General features: G+C 31.3%; 7 protein-coding genes and 1 long non-coding RNA gene across 11 annotated transcripts; 5 read left to right on the top strand and 3 right to left on the bottom strand.

The window, feature by feature from the left end:
* The first annotated feature begins 66 nt into the window (after window positions 1–66).
* LOC128398171 (uncharacterized) lies at window positions 67–2,358 on the top strand. 2 transcript variants are annotated; one of them, XR_008327069.1, is made up of 5 exons: window positions 67–252; window positions 423–453; window positions 541–1,484; window positions 1,838–1,967; window positions 2,217–2,358. It is a non-coding gene; the product is annotated as an uncharacterized LOC128398171 (long non-coding RNA). The 2 variants fall into 2 exon arrangements; XR_008327068.1 differs by having other exon boundaries at window positions 541–1,967.
* On the bottom strand, window positions 2,171–3,647 carry LOC128398166 (COMM domain-containing protein 10-like). Its single transcript, XM_053358996.1, has 2 exons — window positions 3,477–3,647; window positions 2,171–3,372 (listed from the first exon to the last, which is right to left on the bottom strand). The coding sequence occupies exons 1-2, from the start codon at window positions 3,494–3,496 to the stop codon at window positions 2,772–2,774; spliced, it is 621 nt and encodes a 206-aa protein (XP_053214971.1). The 5' UTR covers window positions 3,497–3,647; the 3' UTR covers window positions 2,171–2,771.
* Window positions 3,648–3,804: 157 nt separating this feature from the next.
* On the bottom strand, window positions 3,805–6,853 carry LOC128398150 (intraflagellar transport protein 74 homolog). The gene is made up of 4 exons (XM_053358977.1): window positions 6,605–6,853; window positions 6,144–6,499; window positions 5,300–6,052; window positions 3,805–5,225 (listed from the first exon to the last, which is right to left on the bottom strand). Exons 3-4 carry the CDS (start codon window positions 5,860–5,862, stop codon window positions 4,205–4,207), a joined length of 1,584 nt encoding a protein of 527 aa, XP_053214952.1. The 5' UTR covers window positions 5,863–6,052; window positions 6,144–6,499; window positions 6,605–6,853; the 3' UTR covers window positions 3,805–4,204.
* A 125-nt stretch (window positions 6,854–6,978) lies between these two features.
* LOC128398092 (nitrilase and fragile histidine triad fusion protein NitFhit-like) lies at window positions 6,979–8,415 on the top strand. The gene is made up of 2 exons (XM_053358908.1): window positions 6,979–7,273; window positions 7,370–8,415. Exons 1-2 carry the CDS (start codon window positions 6,979–6,981, stop codon window positions 8,413–8,415), a joined length of 1,341 nt encoding a protein of 446 aa, XP_053214883.1.
* LOC128398167 (E-selectin-like) lies at window positions 8,413–10,538 on the top strand. The gene is made up of 3 exons (XM_053358997.1): window positions 8,413–9,579; window positions 9,649–9,948; window positions 10,040–10,538. Exons 1-3 carry the CDS (start codon window positions 9,351–9,353, stop codon window positions 10,075–10,077), a joined length of 567 nt encoding a protein of 188 aa, XP_053214972.1. The 5' UTR covers window positions 8,413–9,350; the 3' UTR covers window positions 10,078–10,538.
* On the bottom strand, window positions 10,314–12,312 carry LOC128398161 (tafazzin-like). Of its 2 annotated transcripts, none has more exons than XM_053358990.1 (2): window positions 12,167–12,312; window positions 10,314–11,533 (listed from the first exon to the last, which is right to left on the bottom strand). In XM_053358990.1, the coding sequence occupies exon 2, from the start codon at window positions 11,497–11,499 to the stop codon at window positions 10,522–10,524; it is 978 nt and encodes a 325-aa protein (XP_053214965.1). In that variant the 5' UTR covers window positions 11,500–11,533; window positions 12,167–12,312; the 3' UTR covers window positions 10,314–10,521. The 2 variants fall into 2 exon arrangements, with proteins under 2 accessions (XP_053214965.1, XP_053214964.1); XM_053358989.1 differs by lacking the exon at window positions 12,167–12,312 and adding an exon at window positions 11,743–11,881.
* LOC128398157 (mitochondrial import inner membrane translocase subunit TIM50-C-like) lies at window positions 11,914–13,739 on the top strand. Its single transcript, XM_053358985.1, has 2 exons — window positions 11,914–12,053; window positions 12,240–13,739. Exons 1-2 carry the CDS (start codon window positions 11,994–11,996, stop codon window positions 13,335–13,337), a joined length of 1,158 nt encoding a protein of 385 aa, XP_053214960.1. The 5' UTR covers window positions 11,914–11,993; the 3' UTR covers window positions 13,338–13,739.
* Window positions 13,740–14,147: 408 nt separating this feature from the next.
* LOC128398146 (FK506-binding protein 5-like) lies at window positions 14,148–22,241 on the top strand. 2 transcript variants are annotated; one of them, XM_053358972.1, is made up of 4 exons: window positions 14,148–14,684; window positions 18,190–18,344; window positions 18,420–18,681; window positions 18,751–22,241. In XM_053358972.1, exons 1-4 carry the CDS (start codon window positions 14,531–14,533, stop codon window positions 21,927–21,929), a joined length of 3,750 nt encoding a protein of 1,249 aa, XP_053214947.1. In that variant the 5' UTR covers window positions 14,148–14,530; the 3' UTR covers window positions 21,930–22,241. The 2 variants fall into 2 exon arrangements, with proteins under 2 accessions (XP_053214947.1, XP_053214948.1); XM_053358973.1 differs by lacking the exon at window positions 14,148–14,684 and adding an exon at window positions 14,851–15,520.
* The last annotated feature ends 27 nt before the right edge of the window (window positions 22,242–22,268 follow it).

Consider the following 22,268-nt stretch of genomic DNA (forward strand, 5'->3'; position numbering starts at 1 on the left):
TCTGATTGGTCAATGATCTTTAGAATGTGTGACATCTATTGATAGATTTTTAATCTCTTTTTTTAATTCTATTTGTTTCTTTGTTGGTTTATTAATTTTAGAATTTAATTTTTTAATTTCTTAAAGTTAATTACTTTTTTCTTGGTGATTTTTATTTCTCTTTATTAATTGCGGATTAGTTTTGTCATTAATTGGGAAATGTATTCCATTTGGAACTGGATTAAGTTAACATGTTATGAAAGGTGAATCAAGGTAAGAGTTTTTTTATTTTGTGTTGAGGTAAATTGTGTTTACTTTGTATTCAATTTATCATTAATTGATTTAATCATTTTTTTGTTGTTATTCTATGATAACTTAATATTCCTTTATTGTCGGTGTAATTACCTGATTTTAATTGTGTTTCTGTGTTTGTGTTAAAATAGAAAATTAATCGTTTAATTATATGTATCTCAGGTAAGATCTTTTTAACATAATTCTATTAATACAAAAGATTCTAAAGCGTTAATAGTTTGACTCTCTTTTTTTGCTTTTTTTCTGAAGGAAAGAATTTGCTTGGATTATTATTAGTGTTAATCAATCACCGATCAGGCTGATTCGTTAATCATGCAAACCATTTTGTTCTTTTTGCTCAGCCATTATATCAACATCTCTCAACGTTTTACTCATCATCTTCATCACCCCAACAACAACCTTTTTTTAAAAAGGTGATTTCAATATAACAGTGTTTTCTTTTTTTGGTGGTAAAATAATTCATTGACTGCTGCCATTATGCTGATGTACAAGTTGCTGTTTTTGTTGTTGTTGTTGTTGTTATGTTACTTTAATAGTTTGTCAGCAAAGAAATTAGAGAGAGAGGGAGAAAAAGCAAATTTTCCAATAGCCTCAGGTTATTATTTCCATTCATCCTTTTGTCTCAAGAGCTCTACTTGATTAGCTCCGTTATTAATCAGCTTTCTTACTGAATTTTCAACTGATCACCTCAAGATTTTTCTTCCAAATACAAATATCAGTAAAGTGAGAGAGAAGGAAAAACTCTCGAAGTGTTTACCTCTCTCTCTCTCTCTCTAATTATTCTCTTCCTCATCCTCCTCATCACCATCACCATCATAATCATCCTCATCATTATCAACTTGATGTTCTTCTATTACTTTATTGTTGTTATATCATCTTATTATGATGATAATAATCACCATCACCAGATAAACAAGAACGTGCTTAAACACATTGGTTTACTCTCAATATCAACAACTTGTAATACATAACCAGAAAAGAAACATAAACATTAGATGTTTCTCTCTCTCTCTCTCTCTCTCTCTCTCTCTCTCTCTCTCTCTCTCTCTCTCTCTCCCCTTTCCCTCTGATCATCTGATTACCCTTTTTCTTGATCATTATTGTTGCTAAATGATTTAGATCATTTAGATCATTTTATTTCTCTCCAGGTCAGTTTGACCTCGCTTGATAGCTTTTACCTTGAAAAGAAAAAGGTAAGAGATTTATGGCCACAATTAGCTATCGATGTTAGTTGTTGATCAACCAACCGGTTCAGGGATATTTAAGGTGAAAGATGAAAATTGTATTTCCATGATGATGATAATGTTGATGATTGGACCATTCAACCCTAAATTTGATCAATATCCTTAGTTTTATGGTGATGATGATCAGTCTAATGGTTAAAGTATCAATATATGAAATAATTACTTTAACTTGTTCCTTTTTTTGTTCTTTAATTAATTTAATTTACTTTAATAGTCTTGACCAGAACAAGTTAAATCAACACACGCAAATCATCAATTTTTTTTTTCACTAATCAATTTGATTTACTTTTTTTTTCTTCTAGTTTTTCCAATATAATTGTATAAATGGTTAACTGTTGACTTTTATTTGACGCTAATTGTTAATCAATTGTTCCAGGAATCAATTTTGTTGGTCTGTGATGATTTTTATCTTTGATTGGTTAATAATAATTGGTAAGTGATAATGACTATTGAAAACATTATCAATGAGAAATTAATTATATCTAATTATATTTAGATTTAATTATTATTCTTTTTTTTCTTACTTTGAGATGATCTTCTAAATTTAATGTCATAATTTGTCTGTAATTAACATTGATTGTGTTTGATTCCTTTGCGAAAAAAAGTAATTTAAATTACAATCACGTTACCTGAGAGTTTGTTTTTGTTTGTTTTTTAATTAACATTTTTTTCTATCTCCAGGTTGTTTTCTTTATAATGATGATTCAGTTTTTACTGAGTGTGATTAATTAATTGTCTACCAGCAATCATGGATACTTTTGGGATTAGCTTCAGGTTAACCAGAAATACGGATGATGATGATGATGATGATTATCTTCCTTTCCTCTCTCAAAGAATCAAAACTGACCTTTTCCAGGACCAGAATTAACACCGTATCAAATTGATAAGATTATTGATTATTAGTTAATCTTTTAAAATTTGCCAATATTTTGAGATGATTACGAAAATGGTAACAATGTTGATTAATGAACAACCAGAATGTTGATTAATTTAAACGATATTATGATGGAATCTTTTTCTTCAAAATCATCAGAATTAAGATGATTTCTTTAACTTGTTGACAGCAACTTAAATGATGAAAGAGACAATGATAATTAAATTAATTTTCCATGAAAAAAATTAAGTATCCCTTTTGCTTGAGATGATTAAATATATATAATTAGGGTCCAAGAATAAATTGTGTTGACAGATCGAACTGTTGATGATTCAATTTTTCAAATTGTCCAAGATTATTGATTAACTTGATGGTAATTGTAGTAATTTGGAATCAATTTGATTTTGAATTTCTTCCAATTGATTGTAGAAACTTTTCAGTTGATCCGAATCAAATTCCAGTGAATGTTGTTTACACTTAGTATCTTCATTTGAAGTTGAAAGAATTAAATCTAATTGAGTTTTAACCTTCTCCAGATTAGCGGCATTATTTTGATTACATTGAACTTTAATCTTCCAATTAACATCCTCTAATAGACTTGAAGATAATCCAAAGGTTTCCTGTTTCAATTGATTAACCTTTTCCGTTGAACAATTGGCCCAAACTTGAGCAAAAGTAACAGCTTTTTCCTCTGAAAGTCCAATCTTCATTAACTGTGGAACCAATGATTTCGGCTTGGATACATTGTAGATCACTTTTCGTGCCAATGTAGTCAAACAATCAATTAAATTATCTAAATCATCTGAACTTGCAATATCAAACAATTTAATTAATTTCTCCTCTTCCTCTGAATTGAATATTTTCACATCTTCATCAACAGTTAACCTTTCAAATATACGAGTCATCAAAGGCTTAAATCTCGACCCATCCAAACCATTAACCAATTCAATATGATTTAATACTCTACACAAATTAAACCATAAATAATAACAAAGAAAAATATCAAATTAACTTAATCGTTGGAAGCAAAAAAAACAAAATTGGGAGAAAAATTAAATTCTACTTACTCAGAATCGTCTCCAAACATTTCCAAACAAATGCGAGTTAATTGTCAGGCCAATTACGATAAATTCACTTGTTGGAGATGTTAATTAACTAATTCTAAAAGAATTAATAACAAACAATAACCGAGAACAATTAATAAAACGCCTCAAATGAATTGCGAGAAACAATTGATGGAAAAAGAGAAGACAAATAATCAGCTGAATCCATAGCAACATAGAAAAGAAAGAGAAAAGAGAAGAGAACATTTTTCTCTTTCTTTTTTGTTCTTTTCTTTCTTAATCAACAACAACAACAACAGAATATGTTAGTCCGTAGGTTGGGTTGCTTATTAATTCAGTCTAATTGTGTTCCCTTATTTTCACCTAAATTAATTAGAATGTCTTCCAATTTATCAACTAAGAAACTAATTGCTGTTTGTCAACTTAATTGTAAATCAAATAAAGATGAAAATTATGTTACCAGTGAAAGATTAGTTCAGGAAGCTTCGGCCTATGGATGTTCAATGGTGTAAAAAAGCTTGATTGTTGATAGTAATTTTACAAACATTACTTTTACATTTTACAGTTTTTATTTCAATATTTGATTTTAATCCAATCAATCCAATCACAATTAACTTTTGTATTTGTAACACAATGTGTCCAAAACTGATCTGTATCAGTCTATAATTAAAATTGAAGTTTTTAACCACAATCAACCTGTTGGTTAGTTGATTTTTTCACTTTGATTCAAATTAGAATCCAAGTAAATATTGATTGTAACGATTAGTTATCTCGAATACTTGTTTCATTAATCGACTATTATCATTCGCTCGCAATTTATCGTGATACTCTTCGTTAACGGCCACCAGATCGGACAATTTTCGTTCGCAATCTTTGATCTTTTTGTACACTTCGTTTTCTTCGAGATTGATCTTGACATTTTCGACTAATTTTTCTAAATCTATTTTGTCACTTTTTAATTGTCGAATATTTTCTTCGAGAGATTTTTTGTCCACGATAAGTGAACTTTCCTTCTTGTCGATTTCATCTCGAAGACCATCCAGATTACCGTAAATGTCGATGTCCTTTATTAAAGAATCAATTTTGGTTCGAAGTGATTCCAATTCCGAGTTTATCTTTGATTCTAGTTGATCAATTTTATTTAAATCTAATTGTAACTTTCGCCTTTCGTCAATTAAGGTCATTTCTGTGTCTCCTCCTCCGCTTCTGCCCGAAGTTCCGTCGTTACCTTTCAATGTCTCAATAAATCTTATATATCGACTCGATTTGTCTACTAGGTCAGCGATCGATTCTCCAAGTGAGGTCATTTTTTCCATCTCATTATTTAGATTGGCCGAGAAATCAGTCAGAAAACTGTCGATTGTTGATTCTTTTTTCTTCAGGTCACGAAATTTTTCCGCAGTTTCTCCGTCTTCGTATGCGATTAGCGACGATTTTTGCTCTTCTATCGAACGACGAATCTCTTCAAGACGATTCTCGAGATCGCTGATCTCTTTGTTATCTCTTCGAACTTGAGCCAATAATCGACTTCTTTCACCGTCAGTATTCTGATCACTGGTTAGATCGTTTTTCTGTCTCTCCAATTCTCTTAATCTATTAAGTCCATTTAGAACTTCTTTTCGGAGTGATGAGTTCTCATTACTATTCGATTCTTCTAGTGTTCTTTTCTTTTCGGCCAATTTCATTATCTTATTTTCCAATCGATCTGATTCCATGGTCAGTGAACGATTAAGACTTTCAAGCTCTTCGAATCTGAAAACGAATCAAAGATAAACTTAGAACAGGTGAAAATAGGATAACTGAAAAAATCGAAATTGAACAATTACCTTTCTCGTTGTTCGCTGGCGAATTGCCTTTTCAATGAATTCCATTCAGCTTCGATTTTCTGAATTTCTCTTTCACCAGAATATATTTCATCTTCTTTAGCCTTTTTTTCCTTGTATTTGGCCTCCAATAATTCGGATAGTTCAGAGTTCTCATTTTTGATCGCGTTAATATCTTCCAAAATGTCCGCTGAGTTTTCACCGATTCGCAGTCGATCCCAATAATCGTTATAAACAGATAACTCAAGAGTCGCTAATTTCAATTCTCGAGCTAATGTTTCAGCTTTTCGCTGCCACATGTTCAGTCGAGCCTCTTCAGCTGACATCAGGTCACATTCCTTGGACAGAACAGCGATTTCCATGGTTAACTCGTTCATTTTAGCTCTTAAAACACCCAACCAGTAAGTTTTATCTTGAACCATCCGCCGAATAGCAGCCGCTGATCGACCTCGTCCAGTTTTCGGTGCCATCAAACCAGTTGATGTGATCGGTCGAGCAGTACTAAGTGGCCTCGCCGAAGACATCGGCCGAGAGGACAAAACTCTACTAATAATCACCGAATCCATAATGTCCAAATTTACCAAAACAATTACCACTTAATACCAATGCTAAGGTTACATGTAATTCAGATTCTTTTTACTTTAATGATCATTTCAATCACAAAACACTCATCAATTCTTGATCAATCTAATTGTTACACGTCCACCAAAAATATCCTCTTAATGATTAGTACTTCTTATTGATCACAACTGATTCCTGACAAAATAATATTTAGAGTAACAATCAATAGGTAAGAATCAGAAATTCATAACAAATGGGTTACCATGGGAAAGAAAAAAATGCTTACACTTAGTATCTTCATTTGAAATTAAGAATTAGATTAAGAATTAAATCTAATTGAGTTTCAACCTTCTCCAGATTAGCGGCATTATTTTGATTACATTGAACTTTAATCTTCCAATTAACATCCTCTAATAGACTTGAAGGTAGATCACTTTTCGTGCCAATGTAGTCAAACAATCAATTAAATTATCTAAATCATCTGAACTTGCAATATCAAACAATTTAATTAATTTCTCCTCTTCCTCTGAATTGAATATTTTCACATCTTCATCAACAGTTAACCTTTCAAATATACGAGTCATCAAAGGCTTAAATCTCGACCCATCCAAACCATTAACCAATTCAATATGATTTAATACTCTACACAAATTAAACCATAAATAATAACAAAGAAAAATATCAAATTAACTTAATCGTTGGAAGCAAAAAAAAACAAAATTGGGAGAAAAATTAAATTCTACTTACTCAGAATCGTCTCCAAACATTTCCAAACAAATGCGAGTTAATTGTCAGGCCAATTACGATAAATTCACTTGTTGGAGATGTTAATTAACTAATTCTAAAAGAATTAATAACAAACAATAACCGAGAACAATTAATAAAACGCCTCAAATGAATTGCGAGAAACAATTGATGGAAAAAGAGAAGACAAATAATCAGCTGAATCCATAGCAACATAGAAAAGAAAGAGAAAAGAGAAGAGAACATTTTTCTCTTTCTTTTTTGTTCTTTTCTTTCTTAATCAACAACAACAACAACAGAACATGTTAGTCCGTAGGTTGAGTTGCTTATTAATTCAGTCTAATTGTGTTCCCTTATTTTCACCTAAATTAATTAGAATGTCTTCCAATTCATCAACTAAGAAACTAATTGCTGTTTGTCAACTTAATTGTAAATCAAATAAAGATGAAAATTATGTTACCAGTGAAAGATTAATTCAAGAAGCTTCGGCCTATGGATGTTCAATGGCCTTTTTACCGGAATGTTTTGATATGATTAATGAAACTAGAAAAGATACTTTGGCTAATTTGGAATCACTAGATGGACCTTTGATTGCTAAATATCGTGATTTAGCTAAATCATGTAACATTTGGCTGTCACTTGGTGGATTACATGAGAAACGAGAATCAAATGGTAAGGGAACAATTTTTTTCTCTTTTCTATTCAATCAAGTGGTAGACATTTTGTTTTGATTTTTCTTCTCTTCTTCGTTTGTTGTCTTTGTTTTAGAAAATGGAAAAGCTTCTAATGCTCATATTGTGATTAATAACGATGGAAAAATTGTCTCGGTTTATCGAAAGACTCATCTTTTCAATTTGGAGATTCCTGGAGTTGTTAGATTAATTGAATCAGAGTTTTCAGTGGCTGGTGATAAAATTATTCCACCAGTAGAGACACCAGTTGGTAAATTGGGCCTTGGTATTTGTTACGATGTTCGTTTCCCTGAGCTTGGTATTTCTCTGGCCAAATCTGGAGCCGATCTATTGGCTTATCCTTCATCTTTCACTGTACCTACTGGTTCGGCTCATTGGGAGGTTTTACTTAGATGTCGAGCTATTGAAAATCAATGTTATGTTATCGCAGCCGCACAAACCGGTGTTCATAATGGTAAACGATCTTCCTGGGGTCACTCGATGGTCATAGATCCATGGGGAAGTATAATTGCCCAGGTTGGCGAGGATGTTGGTCTAGCGGTCGCTGTTATTGATCCCGATCTACAGAAAAAAGTACGAGCTAAACTTCCCGTTTGGACTGATCGTCGGTCCGATATTTATGGTGAGATTATTCCAGCCGCTGAAGAAGAATTAAATCCAGACGAACAAAAGGAATACTCTTTTGGTCCTGTTCGTATTAATTCATGTCAAGTATTTTATCGTAGTAAATATTCATTCGCCTTTGTTAATCATCGACCTTTTCTTCCGGGACATTCACTTGTGGCCCCACTACGAGCAGATGCCATTCGATTACCCGACTTGAAACCAGTCGAAATTTCAGATTTTTTCACCACCGTACAAAAGGTGCAAAAAGCCTTGGAATTGGAATATTCGTCTACATCTTCTCTTATCGCTCTTCAAGATGGACCCGATGCCGGTCGATCAGTTGATCATCTTCATGCTCATATTTTACCGCGAAAAAAAGATGACTTCGATAGTGACCTAATTTATCGCAAACTCGCAGAACACGATAAAAGTAGTAAACCAATTAGAACAGCAGCCGAAATGAAACAGGAAGCTGATCAGATGCGGAAATATTTCTATGCATCGACCAAGAAATAGAAAAACAAACATCAAAAACTGTCATTAAAATAATTAATTACCAAAGTGATGGAGAAAATTTGTTCAACAATCATGTATACCAACATCAAAGGCCAAATCAAATTGTGCAATTACCACTGAATGAATTCAACAATCAACTAGTGAATTACATTATTATATTATTTCATTTATATTTACCACAATCGAGAAGAAACAAAAAAAAAGCTTGTTAAATCTTCCACAATGATAAACTAATTGTTGGGTGATTATCCATTAACAATAACTAGGTGATATTGATAATCTCGTTTCATTGTTACTTAAATTGAATCAGAAAAAAATCATAATCCATACAAATATTTTAATGAATGCGAAGCAATTTAATAAATTGTTAAACTTTTCCCTTTCGATACTCACCAAGGGAGAGACAATTTAATTGTGTTGATAATCATCCGGATGTGTCCAAGTATTGTAAGTATGTAAACAGTGATGATGATCATTTCAAAGTGATAGTAAACAAAATTTCATTAATTTGTTTTCAATTGTTGAATTAAACCATTGTAACCAAATAACTGGATCAAAACTTATAATTATCACTTTTGACTAAATCAAATTGTATGTTCAACATTCAGATATTTTTCTGGTGAAAAATGTTAAATCCAAACAATCAATGGATCATATAAATCATTGTAAAATCAATTCAAGGTTTACAACGATAAATTTTGACCATTATAATTAAATGGTTAACAATTAACCAGTTGAATGATGTGAAAACTGTTTAAAAATAACATCCGATTGAAATAATAATCAATCTCACTCATAATTCAACAATAAAAAAAAATTTGTTGATTCAGTTTCCAAGTAAAAGTTGATTAACACACTGAAAGATCATTTCACTTTCATTATATTAATTAACTGATTGTGTGTCGAAAAAAAAAGTGATTTAAATATAAGTGAAAATGATTAACCATCAATATTTGTTTCCATTTGTGTTAATTACAGTTGGAAATTATTTTAATCCAGTTTCAGCTGATTGTCCGATTGCTGCTGTTCCCGTTGGTGGTTATGTACTTTCCGGTTGTTCAACACGAACCAATTCAGTTTGTTCAATTCAATGTAGTTCAACGGGAATTGTCCAGTCGCAAATTTGTCAACCAAATGGACTTTGGTCTGGACCACAATTTAATTGTAAGTAATTAGATTGGTGAGCAATTCGCACACATCCAACAATTGATTTTCCTTTTTTTTCTCGTTCAGGTTATGGTGGTGGTAACGGAGTAATTCCTGGTGGCGGTGGTTATGGTGGAAACTTTAACAACAATAATAATAATAACTTTGGGTCAACTAATTTCGGTCAAGGATTCATTGGTCAAGGAACTTGTGTCAGTTTATCTGCTCCGGCCAATGGTTACTATTCTGGTAATTGTGCCCCGGGAATTGTTGGTGGAAATTGTATTTTCTCTTGTAGATCTGGAACTGAATTAAGAGGAACCTCCATTTTGACTTGTCTAAGTTCTGGTACCTGGTCAGCAGGAGTACCATCATGTTCAGTAAGGAGTAAGTAATTAAATGGAACAATTAACTTTTCCAATTTGATTTTCGCCGTCAAACTTAATTGTTTTGTTTTATTTGCCTTTTCTTTCATCAGCTCGTTGGTATGTTTTGGTTCGACGTTGGTTTGGTTGATTGTCCTTCTTTATTCAATGATTCTTCCAACATCCAAATTGTTCAAGTTGATTAGTTATCCATTTCATTAGAGAAACAATTTGATTAATTATTCTAATGTTGTCACATATCATGAACATTTATTTATCAATCGTTTCTGTTTCTCTCTCTTTTCTATGGATTTAGGGATATTTTTCAGTGATGCTAGAAAGGGAAGAAATTTGATTAATTAACTGTTTTAAAAATCTAATCAACAATTAGCATGAAAATTGCATTTATTTTGAGCAAATAATAAGAAAAACAGAAAAAAACTCCGAGTTTTCTCATTGTCATATTGATTCAAGTTGATGTTTCGTCTGTTTGTTGATTCATCTCTTGTTAACTATTAAATTATTTGTTTGTTTGATTGATTAATTTGAATAAAATGCTCGGCATTAAGCACAGATGAATAAACAATTAACTTCTTCAAACTACCCAATGGACTTTCATGGCTTCCAATTTGATCTTTTTCACTTCATCTTCCAAAAACTTACTAATAGCAATTCTTTTCTCCTCAAGAATTTGATTTGATTTTAATTTTCCGTGTTTCTCATAAATCCAGTTAATCAAATCACGATCAAATATAATCGGACCCTCTTTCCGAATATAAATTGTTACTCGTTTCATAATCCTTGGAATATAAGGTTCAACATTAGGTAGAATCTCATTCATACCAATATGATAGAAAGGTAATACTTCAATTTTCTCAATTGCGGTTCCATTTTCTTTATCGGGTGTTTCCAGTGCCTCTAAAATTAGCCGACCAATGCCCCATTTAAAATGATAAGGTTTAACACCATCAACAGTTTTATCACTCAAGGTAAGTGGAGTATGAGAATCACAAGGTAACAGGGAGATATCAGATTCTTCAGCAACTCTACCCTGAGGGAACCAATGTAACAACCTTTTCTCCTTCAACAATTGAACAGCAAAATCAATGGCTGGCTGATAGATTCCGGATCCTCTTTCAATTGGAAATGTATTACCAGTGGCAAAGAACCAAGTATGCCAAGTTTTGGTGAAACAAATATCATCCGCAGCGGAAACCCACCGATGTCGATACATATTAAACTGCCAAGACCAAGGTAACAATGCTCCCCATAAAACTGGATCATCTAAACATGATGAATGATTGGAAATGGTTAATAAAGGTGAACCAGATGAACCATTATAATTACTTTCCGCTGCTTTTAGAAAAGAATCATGGTTAACTATGGTAAATCTATTTAATTTGGTCCATAATTTACTTAAAAGACCAACAGTTACCACACTAACAGCTGATCCAAATTTAACCAAATTAGATCTTGATGATAATGGTTTTCCCAATGGGAACAAATCAACTCTCCATGGTTTCCATTTGGTGGTGATTATTGTTGGTTGAACGGAATCGTTTTTCCTCCCCATTCCATAACTTAATTGTTGATTAGAAGAAAAAACACTAAATTGATTGTATGAGAGAGAGAGGAGAAAAAAATATAAAAACAATAATACAATATAAAGATAAAATTGTAACCATCAAGAGTCGACAATTTAACAACAACTGAGAAAACAAAATAAACACAAACATGAGCAGTCAAGAGGCTTAAGTTTTAAGGGGAACATGGAACTGGATTTAACTAGATGTTGATGTTTATCTTTAGCACTCACCTAGAGATGATTAGACTTCGCTAATTGTTGCTGATAGAATTGGAAAAATCGCTATTTAAAAAGAACAATTAGTTGATTGGAAATTAAGGTTAACTTGGATTGGAAGAAATTTTTATATTGGCGCCTCAATCAATTTCTAGGTTCATCTACAATCACATGGTTTCAATGCTTCTTGAGTAAAGGAAGGAAAAATTTTCTCATTTGTTTTCAATCTAATTTTCGTATTTCATTTTTCTAATTAATTAATTTAAATGTCATTTAAAACGTTGAATTCACTGCTCAATGTCACTAGAAGATATAATATTCATCAGGTAAGTGTTGGTATGATTTTAAAGAAAATTAAATGATCTCCATTTTGTCTCTGTGTTTGTGTTTGTGTTTTGTTTTTTTTCCTTCTATTTTTATGTCAATTGTTATTTCTTACCTGATTTTGTATTAATTGTTTTCTTTTTTTTTCTTTTCCTTGTTTATCATCAATTTTTTTTTGTTGTTCTCAGGTTCAAAGATGCTGCTTTTCACATGGAAACAATTTAAATACCATTGGTAAAAGTGTCAACTATGGTAGAGACATTTTCTTTGGGAATAGTTTAATACGTTCCTCTGGTTACCATTGGAATGGTTTTTCTTTGTCCAGATCATTGATTAGTCCAATGGTTGGATTGTTTCATAATCAACAGAGTTATCGTTTTATCGCCACAGTAGATATTCATGATGATAAGGAGGCTAAAGAAAAGAAAAGAAAAATGGAGAGAACCGTTCGATGGTCTATGTGGGGGCTTCTTGCCTTTTTCTCGGGCTCCACGGTGATGGCTCTCTATGAATGGGGAAAACCGGAGGTTGATAATGATGGTAATCCAATTTTAGATGAATTCTCGGATAAACCTTCAGTGATACAATACATTTTGAGAACAATTTACAAAGCTAAAAGAGAATGGCAGGTTTACAAAGATCCATCTCGAGATGTTCTACTTCCACCACCATTGGAACATCCATATATTCAACCTAAATATACATTAGTCTTAGAATCGAATGGTGTTCTTTTCCATCCTGAATGGACCTACAAAACGGGCTGGCGATTCAAAAAGAGACCTTTCGTTGATTATTTTCTTAATCAAGTTGGTCCACCATTATTTGAGGTTGTTGTGTTTACTTCGGATTCAGGTTGGACAACCGCTGGAATGATTGAAAGTTTAGATCCTAAAGCAAATGTGATGCATTGGCTTTTCCGTGATTCGACAAGATATGTTAATGGTGTTCGTCTTAAGGATTTAAATGGACTTAATCGTGATCTGTCAAAAGTTATCATGATTGATTGGGAAAAAGATGCCTGTTCATTGAATCCAGAGAATTGTTTAATTTTGAATAAATATGAAGGTGAAGATCCTGATCGTACTCTTTTTGAATTGGCTCTTTTCCTACGAACCATTGCCATCCAAGATGTTAACGATGTTAGGCCAATAATCCGACATTATCAACAGTTTGACGATCCATTGGAGGTGTTTAAAGAGAATCAAAGATTAGCACTGGAACAGGAAGAGGAAAAGAAACAAAAAGCTAAAAGTCAATCATTTGTCAGCACATTTAAACGAAAGTAAATTGTCAACATCAATTTAAAACTCTCACAATTAAACAAAATCTCCAACATTTTGGTAAAATCAAAGCAAAAGGAAAACAATTGTAGTGAAGGAAATTTTTTTCCCCAATTGATGACAAATTGAATATATTAACAATTGGAATTGGAGAAGAGGAAAAAAATCTTATATCCAATGATGACTACAATTTAAGGCGAAAACAAAAAAAAGGCTTAATTGTTACCTGTAATCAATTAATTTCATAGTATTTATTTGGACACATTATTGTTTTTTTTTGTTGATCTAATTAAAGATCATCTTAAATTGAACAAAGTTTAATATTCCTCCAATGTGTCACCAAGAGAGAGAAAAAAAAAGACAAAATAGATAAATAATATTAAAATTTTTTCCAAATCCTAATTAAAATCAATTTCTCACAATTAATCAAACACAAATACGAGAAAATTAACATTCGAAACCTTAAAGATCAATTATCTCTCTGTAAACACAAATCAATCGATTGAATTGTTTTCACTGATGATCGTCATCTTATTGGTAGATAATCAGTTAAACAGTAAGAATTAAACAGAGACAATTAATTTTGATTGTTGAATATTTGGTACAATCAATTGTAGTCTAATTTTTGAGAGTTCAGGTTATGTTAACATTTTGATTCTCTGATTGAACAACAACTAAATTTAACTTGTTGGTTGTGGGCCAGAAGAAGAGAGTAGGAAAGATGCACTGGGAAGATGAATTGAGAGAGAGAGAATTGTGAAGATGATGATGTGAGTGAGAAAGATAAACGAAAAATATATCACAAGAATGATGAAACAATTTAGAAAGAACAATTTTTAAGAATTAAGAGAAAAGTAAATAAGCTTTAACATTGATCGTTGCGACTATTGAAAACAAAAGGTCAACTCATACCTCTAGTAGATTTGTATCGTTTTTAAGATCATTTAATTAGTATCATCATCGAAATTAACTGATTATCTTCATCACCATTGATTCTACAATTTGATTAAAGAACAATTAACTTACCTTATAGAGAAAAGGATCATCTTGGTAACCAAATTAATCCATTGGATCTTCACAATTGTGTTTTCACCTTTAAACAAAAAGGGTTTCGGTTTATAGTTAAGCGTCCATTTTGTTTTTAGTTTAATTTGTTAATTGTTTCGCCATCCAATTCATGTGAATTCAGTTTAATCGTCATGGGAGCCATTTTGTCTAAATTTTGGTCGAACAAATCAAATAATAGTAACAACAATCAACCACAATTAGCGATCACTGGTCCACCACCGAGATTACCTTTACCTCCACCGCCTCCAAGGCCTTTGGTTTCATCGCCAGTGGACAGAAATTCAGGTAAGATGAGATATTAATTGTTTAGAATTAATTGCTAATTGTTGACCATTTTCACTCGAAACAATTAAATTCTAATTTGAAAGAGAATGAAGAAATATCATTAGTAAAAGAGAACATGTTAAGAGAGTGAGATGAAGAGAGTGAGAGAGAAAAGAGAAGAAAAATTTTCTTTTCTATTTAGTTAGTTAGCCTTAAGCTCTTCATCGTAATCATCAATTCCCATGTTGTCCGTTGCTCTTTTTAATCATCACAGTTTTTCATCTTCTTCTTAATTGTTGTTGAAATGAGAATATTTAAATTGTCTCATTTAATTGTGAAAATTGATTATTTCCCAATAATTGGCTCATCGTTTCTTTAATTCTTCATTTCTATTGATCGTCCCCAGGAAAGTCAATTAGGTTTCTTTAAATCAACAAGTTCTCTTAATTTCAATGTTAACCTTAATTCTTAAAATTTAAACTGTTATTTGACCTAATTGTTTTCTCTCAGTGTTGTTTTTATTTATTCCAAAGTGACTCATTAATCCTTGATTACGCTTCTTAACACATTTTCTTTATCTCTCTCTCTCTTTTGCCATAATCTCTAATTTGAGCTTATTTCTTATATCATAATCTTATCCATCTAAAGTCATCAATATTTGTCTCTCTTTCTATCTGCCAATTCAGTTTCTTTTTTTTCTCAATTTATCATTGAAAATTGTTTCATTTTAATTCCTCGTTCCATCTTGATTGTTCATCTAAATTAGTGTTTAGTGTGTGACAATTAAATTCCCATCATGGGTTGTATATTGTCTTTCTTCAAATTCAATAACAATAAATCATATAAAATCACAGAAAGTAAGTATCGAAATCCAAGTCGCCATGTTGTTTTATTAAATTCTATTCTCTTTTACTCTCTTCCCCCTCTCTCTCTCTCTCTATGTCTATTTGATTAACCATCTATTTTCAGTTTTCACTTGTAATTTTAATGATAATCACAGTGATAATAATTCTATGTTCAACATGACAACCATGAAATTATTTCCTTTCATGATAGAAATCACCAGAAATCTAATTATAAACGAATCAAAATTCAACCTCTTCTTTCAATTGTGATTTCTAATTGTTTTACCCAAAAAAAAAAATTCTCCAACAATTAGATGTTCCCTTAAATCTTCAAAGATACTCTCTTTTAATTGAGATTATTTACTAATCATGAATAGATTATCTCTCTTCTTCCTCATCTTAATCAAGCCCCTTGACCAGAAATTATTGTTTCCTCTCTCTCTCTCTATCTCTCTTTACTTAATTTCAATAATTCCATAAATCTAATGACATGTTAATATAAACAATTTGTTTCGTTTTTATTTTCTATTTTTAGAATTTTTTTCTTTTAATCTCTCATGTAACCAGAAAAAACCAGTTAACCAGATTAGTCATTTTTCCGTTGAACATAATTGTTTATACTTTTGATTCCCTTTGACATGATTAGTCAATAAGCTTCAATAGTTGATTTATTTTCATGTTTAATTGTTGTGCTAATTGTTGGAAAAAATGTTTTCTCTTCACCATGTTAATCATCAACAAGGTTAATATCATAAGGATCATGATTTTAATTGCGATTAAAATTGATATCGTTGTCTAGGCCACTTTTGATTTTATTATTTACCTGATTAGCTTAAGAGTATATTTAATGTAACTCATTTAATAGCTGGTTGATTAAATCACTCCGATTTACTTTTATTAATAGACAATTAAACATATTCACTTATCAGCCAATATTTGCAAACTACAATCAACAACAATTTAATAGCCATTTTCATTCAATAATCGTAATGGTTATCGTTTATTTTCAATCAACTTTTAATTGTAACAAATCTTAATCATTACAAGTAATTATGTTTATATTTTTATTGATTATCAATTCCATGTTTATTATCATAGTGTAATAAGAATTGTTTTTTTAATCAAATTAACAGTTGTAACAATTAACACAATTATCTTGAATGATTGTTGTTTTTGTGAAAACTGTTTATGATTTTTGCTTTAATTTAATCATTTCAATTATCATATCAACGAGATGCGGTTGAAGAAAACAATTGGATTAAAATTAAGACGTTTTGATTATTAATAATTAACCCTGAAATTGATTAATTATTGAAATCAAATGAATTCTTCATGACCAATGAACGTTTAATTGTACTGAATAGTTTTTCAATTGGTCATTCAATGTTTAGTCCTATGGACATTTTTGGGATAGAAAACATCAAATGGTTAACAGATTGTCCAGTTAATTGTCTTGATTAACTTGATTGTGATTAATTTCTCATTTAATTGTTACAAAATTAACAGTTCTGCTATAATGATTAATACTATGATTGAGTTTAAAACTAGAACTGAATCAGAAACAGTTAGTTTAGTGTCAATGAAAAGAAATACAATTAATTTCATCCATGAATTAATTGTAATGGTGATGATTACTCATTTCTTTGGTTAGATAATTTATCATTATGATTAGTTAATTTTTGCTCTCTCTCTCCTTTGTTTACATTATTAGACTCGAGGAACAATTAAAATTGTTTCTTTAATTGTAAATACAATTTAGTTTAAAATGATCTTTGAAAAAGTTTTATTACTTGAGAAACGTTTTCTCTTTATTTATGATTAACTCTTGCTGATTGTTATTATTGTTGTTGATTCACAATTAATTTTGGCAAAGAATCAACGATAAATTGTGTGCAGAGTTAAAGGTTAAAATATTAAATTGTTATTAGTTAAATTATTATAATCAAAAATTAAATCATCTTCATGTTATATTTACAATACTTTCTAATCAACCAATTCACAATTAACAACAATTAACTTTAACAACATTAACTAATCTAATAAATTAAATGCCCTCACAGTTATTGTCAAGGTGTGTATATGTGTGTTTATAATCAACATTGATTAACCAACTCAACAATTAAGGATTTTAACGTAGGCTTATTGTTGATGATTATACTTTTTTCATCTTGGGTTAGGTTTACATTTTCATTCATATTTATATAAAAAATTGTGTGTGTCCTTTTTCATCAAGTTTACTATTAAGTCAATCAAATCAATTGATTGTTGGTGAAAGTGTTTACAATTACTTTGTAATCTGTAAACAATTTAAACAAATTAGTTAGTAGGTTGTCAAGCTTGCCAATCAAGATTAGAACATATGATTGAGAGAAAAAAAAAGATTCTCCAAGAAGAAATAAGAATAACCTTCAAATGTTGATTACGAATTTATCTCTCATCTTTGCTAATTCTATCCTTTGATTATCATGTTAATTCATCATCATCTTAATCATCAAAATTTTCATTAGGCTGTGAACAATTTGTTGACTTTTTCGTGTCAACCACTTTTTCGTTTATTATTACGATGCTTTATTATAGCCCCTTAATCAGCAATTTCTTAATGTTTTATTAATTATGATGACATTTAGCTTAATCTCTCAACCTTAATCGTTTTCTTTGTTTTTTTAATCAATTTTATTTAGAAGGTGGTGAAGACAAATCAACAAATCATGGGAGAAAATCATCAAAAAAGCAGCAGCATCAACAACAACAGCCAAAATATCAGCAATCATTACAACAATCAGGCCCACAATTAGAAAAATCTTCGGGTAAAAATGTTCCTCCGCTTTCTAGTCAAGTAAGTTGAAAATTAATTTAATCGTCACAATCAACAGGGTTAATTGTTCACTTTTTATTTGTTATTTTCTTTCAGTCCTTTGTTTACAAAACGGTTCTGGAAGCAACTGTAAGTGATGCCACGGTTAATGAAGAGGAGGCCAGGATTAATGCTGCCGAAGCTCCTGGTCCTTTCGAGATTGAAACTGACCTTTTAAGTCCAGAAATCGAAGAGGCTGTAATCAAGATTCAAGCAAATGTCCGAGGCTATTTAACAAGAAAACTTTATCGGGGAGTTACACCGGACCGGTCAGTTGAGACGAGCCAACAGCCTTCAAATGTTGTCGGTCAAAGTCAAGGTTAGTTTTAAGATGGAAGTGATTAATTAGAATCTAATAACTTTTATTGATATTCTTGATTGTTCACAGAACCAATTGAATCATCACACAATGAACAAAGTTCATCAGGAATTCTTGCTCCACCGCCAAGTTTTTCAGATACTCCCAAAGAGTTTCCTCTGGATCATGATGATAATAAAACAGCCGCTTCACAAGGGAAACAAATTGCAGATAAACTAATTGAATTGGAGAAACAAGTTAGCCAACAAGAAGCAATTAATAAACCATTGGAATCAACATCGACTGTTTTCAAAACTGTTGATGAGGTAATTTCTAAAAAGGAGAAACGAGAAAACTTTAATCATGACATTGGAAAAGTTGATTATAAACAATCTTCAGTTGATTGTGTTGGTGAGAAGTTGAAAACTCAATATGAAAATAATGATCATGTTCAGCAAGTAAACAATTCATCAGAACGTCAATTGGAAATTCCATCCATTGAGACAAGTGAATGTACCGGACCTGAAGAGGCAGCGATTAAAATTCAAGCGGCATTCAGAGGTTATCAAGTTCGGAAAACTATTTCAAGGGAAACCTCACCTTCACATACGCGAGGTGAAGATGAAGATGTTGTTCATTTACGAGAAAAAGATGCCAATTCTACTCAAGATCCAGAAAGAGAATCGATTCTTGTTCTTGATCAACTAGAGGAATGTTTATCTCAAGAATTGATGAGAAGCTCAATCAATATTGGAGATGAGACATCACTAAGCTCATATTCAACTGATTTCGACTTAAATTCAAGTCTACAAAGTAACATCTCATTAGCGGCCTTAGCATCATCATCAACAACCAAAACAACACATGAGGATGAAAATTCTGACTCTAAATTACCTTTATTAACATCGAGTAATTTAGCAAAGACCAATGATGAAAATATAACAACAGCTAAAATTAATGACGAAACACCAACAATTCCTGATGCAATCGAATCTGAAAATGTAAACAAGCAAATTGTTGATGTATCTTCAGTTGATCCATTAACAGTTTCAATCAATAATCAAGCTCCAACAGCTGATGATTCAGTTAATCAAACGGAATGTTTTGATTCATCATCTAAGGTGGAGGATACATTAGAAGTGATTAAATCTGAACCAGTTTTGTTTGTTCCCACCGATGAAAAAGTTAACGCCATTGATGAAACCGATTTAATTGATGGAATGGTGAAAATTGATAATCAAGAAATTGATCCGGTTGTAATTGTTGAATTAGATGGTACATTAGATGCATCTGATGTGTCAAAATCAAATGATAAACAAATTGATGAGCCAAAAAGCATTAAAAAGGAATCGCCTAAAAAGTTAACAACAATTGACTCAGAATTAGAGTTACACCAATCAATTGAGATTAACAGAGTTGGTTCAAGTTCAATCAACGAAACGAAATCCATTGATGAACCAGAAGCAGAAATCGAGGAGCTCGAAGTTGAACCTTTGTTTTCAGAACTTGTTTCACCTTTAATTGAATCAACGATCCAAAGTAATCAACAAACTTCAACTAATGATTCTGTTAATTCATCACAAAAAGATGAACAAATTACTCCACCAATTTGTGATGTAACTTTATCACCATCACTTGCGGAAATAGTTACAAGTGATAATCAAAGTGACCTTAATGCTGATGGAAACACACCAATTAGTTTAATTACCGAAACTAGTGAAGAATCTAAGGAAACAGTTAATAAATTGACCAAAGAAGATTCATTTGGATCAGATATCCTTGTTTTAGATGATGAAAAAAATGATACTCTTTATGATCCATTTGAAGATAATTTAACTTGCAACCCACCAACCATTCAATCATCGGCTAATAATCATGAACAATTAACAGCATCAGCAACATTTGCCGAGGATAATTTGATTAAATCAGTTGTAGATGATTTAAATAAAGATAAAGAATTACTCCTTTATGAAATGAATTCAGGATCAACAATTAAAGATGTCGACTTATCAGATATGAATGAAAATATTAACGAGATTAAAGATGATATTTTGGTCAATTTGGATGAAAGTGATGACGAAGATGACGAAGATAGTCAAAAACGACCAGTTGAACAATCAGTAAATTGTGTATCCAAAAATAACTCGATTGTTCAAATTCAAGACGAAAATCAAATGATTGAAAAGGAAACTAAGGATCTCAGTAATTCTGCAAAACAATCAAAAGATGAATCAATAAATGACTCGACAACAACTGAACAAAACATTGATTCAGAATCACTACCTGATGGTCATGTTGGTGATTTGATTAAAACTGAAATGGTTTCTACTCCAGAACAATCAGAAGCTGTGGCAACAATTAACGAGCCTTCAGAAAATGTTTGTAAAAAAGTGATTCCGGATTTATTTGATTCACAACCAGAGAAACAATTGAATATTGAACTTGCATTCTCACCAAGTGTTGGTGTTATTCAACAATCAATGATTAATCATGACAAAAGTTCAATTCAAGAAGATGTTGATTCTTCCAGTGTCTCAACAAACCCTTTCTTAAATCAGTCAGATTTTGATTCAGATCTCGACTTGGGAAAAATCATTCCCAGTGATCAGAAACCAATCAATCTTGTTGGCGATGAAAATGAATCAACGAGTTTAACAACACAACAATCTTCGCAAGAATCAACGACGACAATCAAACAATTAGAATTAACAACATCCGAAGTTGCAATTATCAAAGATGAAGAACAATTAAAATCAATTGTCCCAAAAGAATCATCCGAGAAATTAAAACAGCTCGAGATTCTTGTGGCACCTCCGATTGAAAGTCCAAATACAATTCAAATTACCGAAACTACTGCAGATCTTACAAGTGCCATTACTGAAGACAATCAATCAAAAGCTGATGAATCACCAATTAAACATGATGATGAAGACAAATCGCCAGAAAATCAGTCCAAATCTCCTGTACAAGAAAATTTAAATGAGACAATCATTGTAGTCCAATCTGAGGTATCAAATGAACAATTAGCACCAACGGAAAGTGCAACAACATCAAACAATCAACCAACAGTTAATATTGAGACAAATGTTGAGAGCAATATAACAACAATTAACGAACCACCAGTAAATGATGATGAAGAAGTCGATACCAGCCCAGAGAATGGAAATCTTTTACTAAGACTACAGGATCGCGATACTCGATCGAGAAGTCCAAATCCATTTAATCGTAAAAAGAGACGACACAAAAAGAAAAGTGGACCTGCTAATTGATTAACCAAATCAATCAAATTAAACAACAATTAACATGAATCTATGTCAACAAAAACAAAGATGAACACGAATTTAAAATACCTGGACAACCAAAAGTGCATTTTACACGGAGATATTGATCACAATCGATTTACAAAAATGATTAAGATTAATTGATTATCATTATTATTACTATTATTATACTTATACAAATAATTAAATTATAATGACGAAAATAAATGAAAAACAAAATCCACAACATGTATTAGATTGTATTGGAAACAAACTTTGAACTTTGAAAAAAATTTAAGCATCAAAAATGCTTACAACTGATTAATTATCTCTAATTTTATTACAGTT

The sequence above is a fragment of the Panonychus citri genome, unplaced genomic scaffold, assembly GCF_014898815.1.
Source record: "Panonychus citri isolate SS breed McGregor unplaced genomic scaffold, ASM1489881v1 Contig00045, whole genome shotgun sequence".
NCBI classification, from domain to species: domain Eukaryota; kingdom Metazoa; phylum Arthropoda; class Arachnida; order Trombidiformes; family Tetranychidae; genus Panonychus; species Panonychus citri.

Bases quoted from the DNA above. Each gene is read 5' to 3' on its own strand.
- LOC128398166 (XM_053358996.1), bottom strand. From the start codon at position 3,496: ATGTTTGGAGACGATTCTGA. The intron at 3,373-3,476 runs GTAAGTAGAATT...TAATTTGTGTAG, and splicing joins ATGTTTGGAGACGATTCTGA to AGTATTAAATCATATTGAAT.
- LOC128398150 (XM_053358977.1), bottom strand. From the start codon at position 5,862: ATGGATTCGGTGATTATTAGTAGAGTTTTGTCCTCTCGGCCGATGTCT. The intron at 5,226-5,299 runs GTAATTGTTCAA...ATTCGTTTTCAG, and splicing joins GCCAGCGAACAACGAGAAAG to ATTCGAAGAGCTTGAAAGTC.
- LOC128398092 (XM_053358908.1), top strand. From the start codon at position 6,979: ATGTCTTCCAATTCATCAACTAAGAAACTAATTGCTGTTTGTCAACTT. The intron at 7,274-7,369 runs GTAAGGGAACAA...TCTTTGTTTTAG, and splicing joins TGAGAAACGAGAATCAAATG to AAAATGGAAAAGCTTCTAAT.
- LOC128398167 (XM_053358997.1), top strand. From the start codon at position 9,351: ATGATTAACCATCAATATTTGTTTCCATTTGTGTTAATTACAGTTGGA. The intron at 9,580-9,648 runs GTAAGTAATTAG...TTTCTCGTTCAG, and splicing joins GTCTGGACCACAATTTAATT to GTTATGGTGGTGGTAACGGA. The intron at 9,949-10,039 runs GTAAGTAATTAA...TTCTTTCATCAG, and splicing joins ACCATCATGTTCAGTAAGGA to CTCGTTGGTATGTTTTGGTT.
- LOC128398161 (XM_053358990.1), bottom strand. From the start codon at position 11,499: ATGGGGAGGAAAAACGATTCCGTTCAACCAACAATAATCACCACCAAA.
- LOC128398157 (XM_053358985.1), top strand. From the start codon at position 11,994: ATGTCATTTAAAACGTTGAATTCACTGCTCAATGTCACTAGAAGATAT. The intron at 12,054-12,239 runs GTAAGTGTTGGT...TGTTGTTCTCAG, and splicing joins GAAGATATAATATTCATCAG to GTTCAAAGATGCTGCTTTTC.
- LOC128398146 (XM_053358972.1), top strand. From the start codon at position 14,531: ATGGGAGCCATTTTGTCTAAATTTTGGTCGAACAAATCAAATAATAGT. The intron at 18,345-18,419 runs GTAAGTTGAAAA...ATTTTCTTTCAG, and splicing joins TTCCTCCGCTTTCTAGTCAA to TCCTTTGTTTACAAAACGGT. The intron at 18,682-18,750 runs GTTAGTTTTAAG...GATTGTTCACAG, and splicing joins TGTTGTCGGTCAAAGTCAAG to AACCAATTGAATCATCACAC.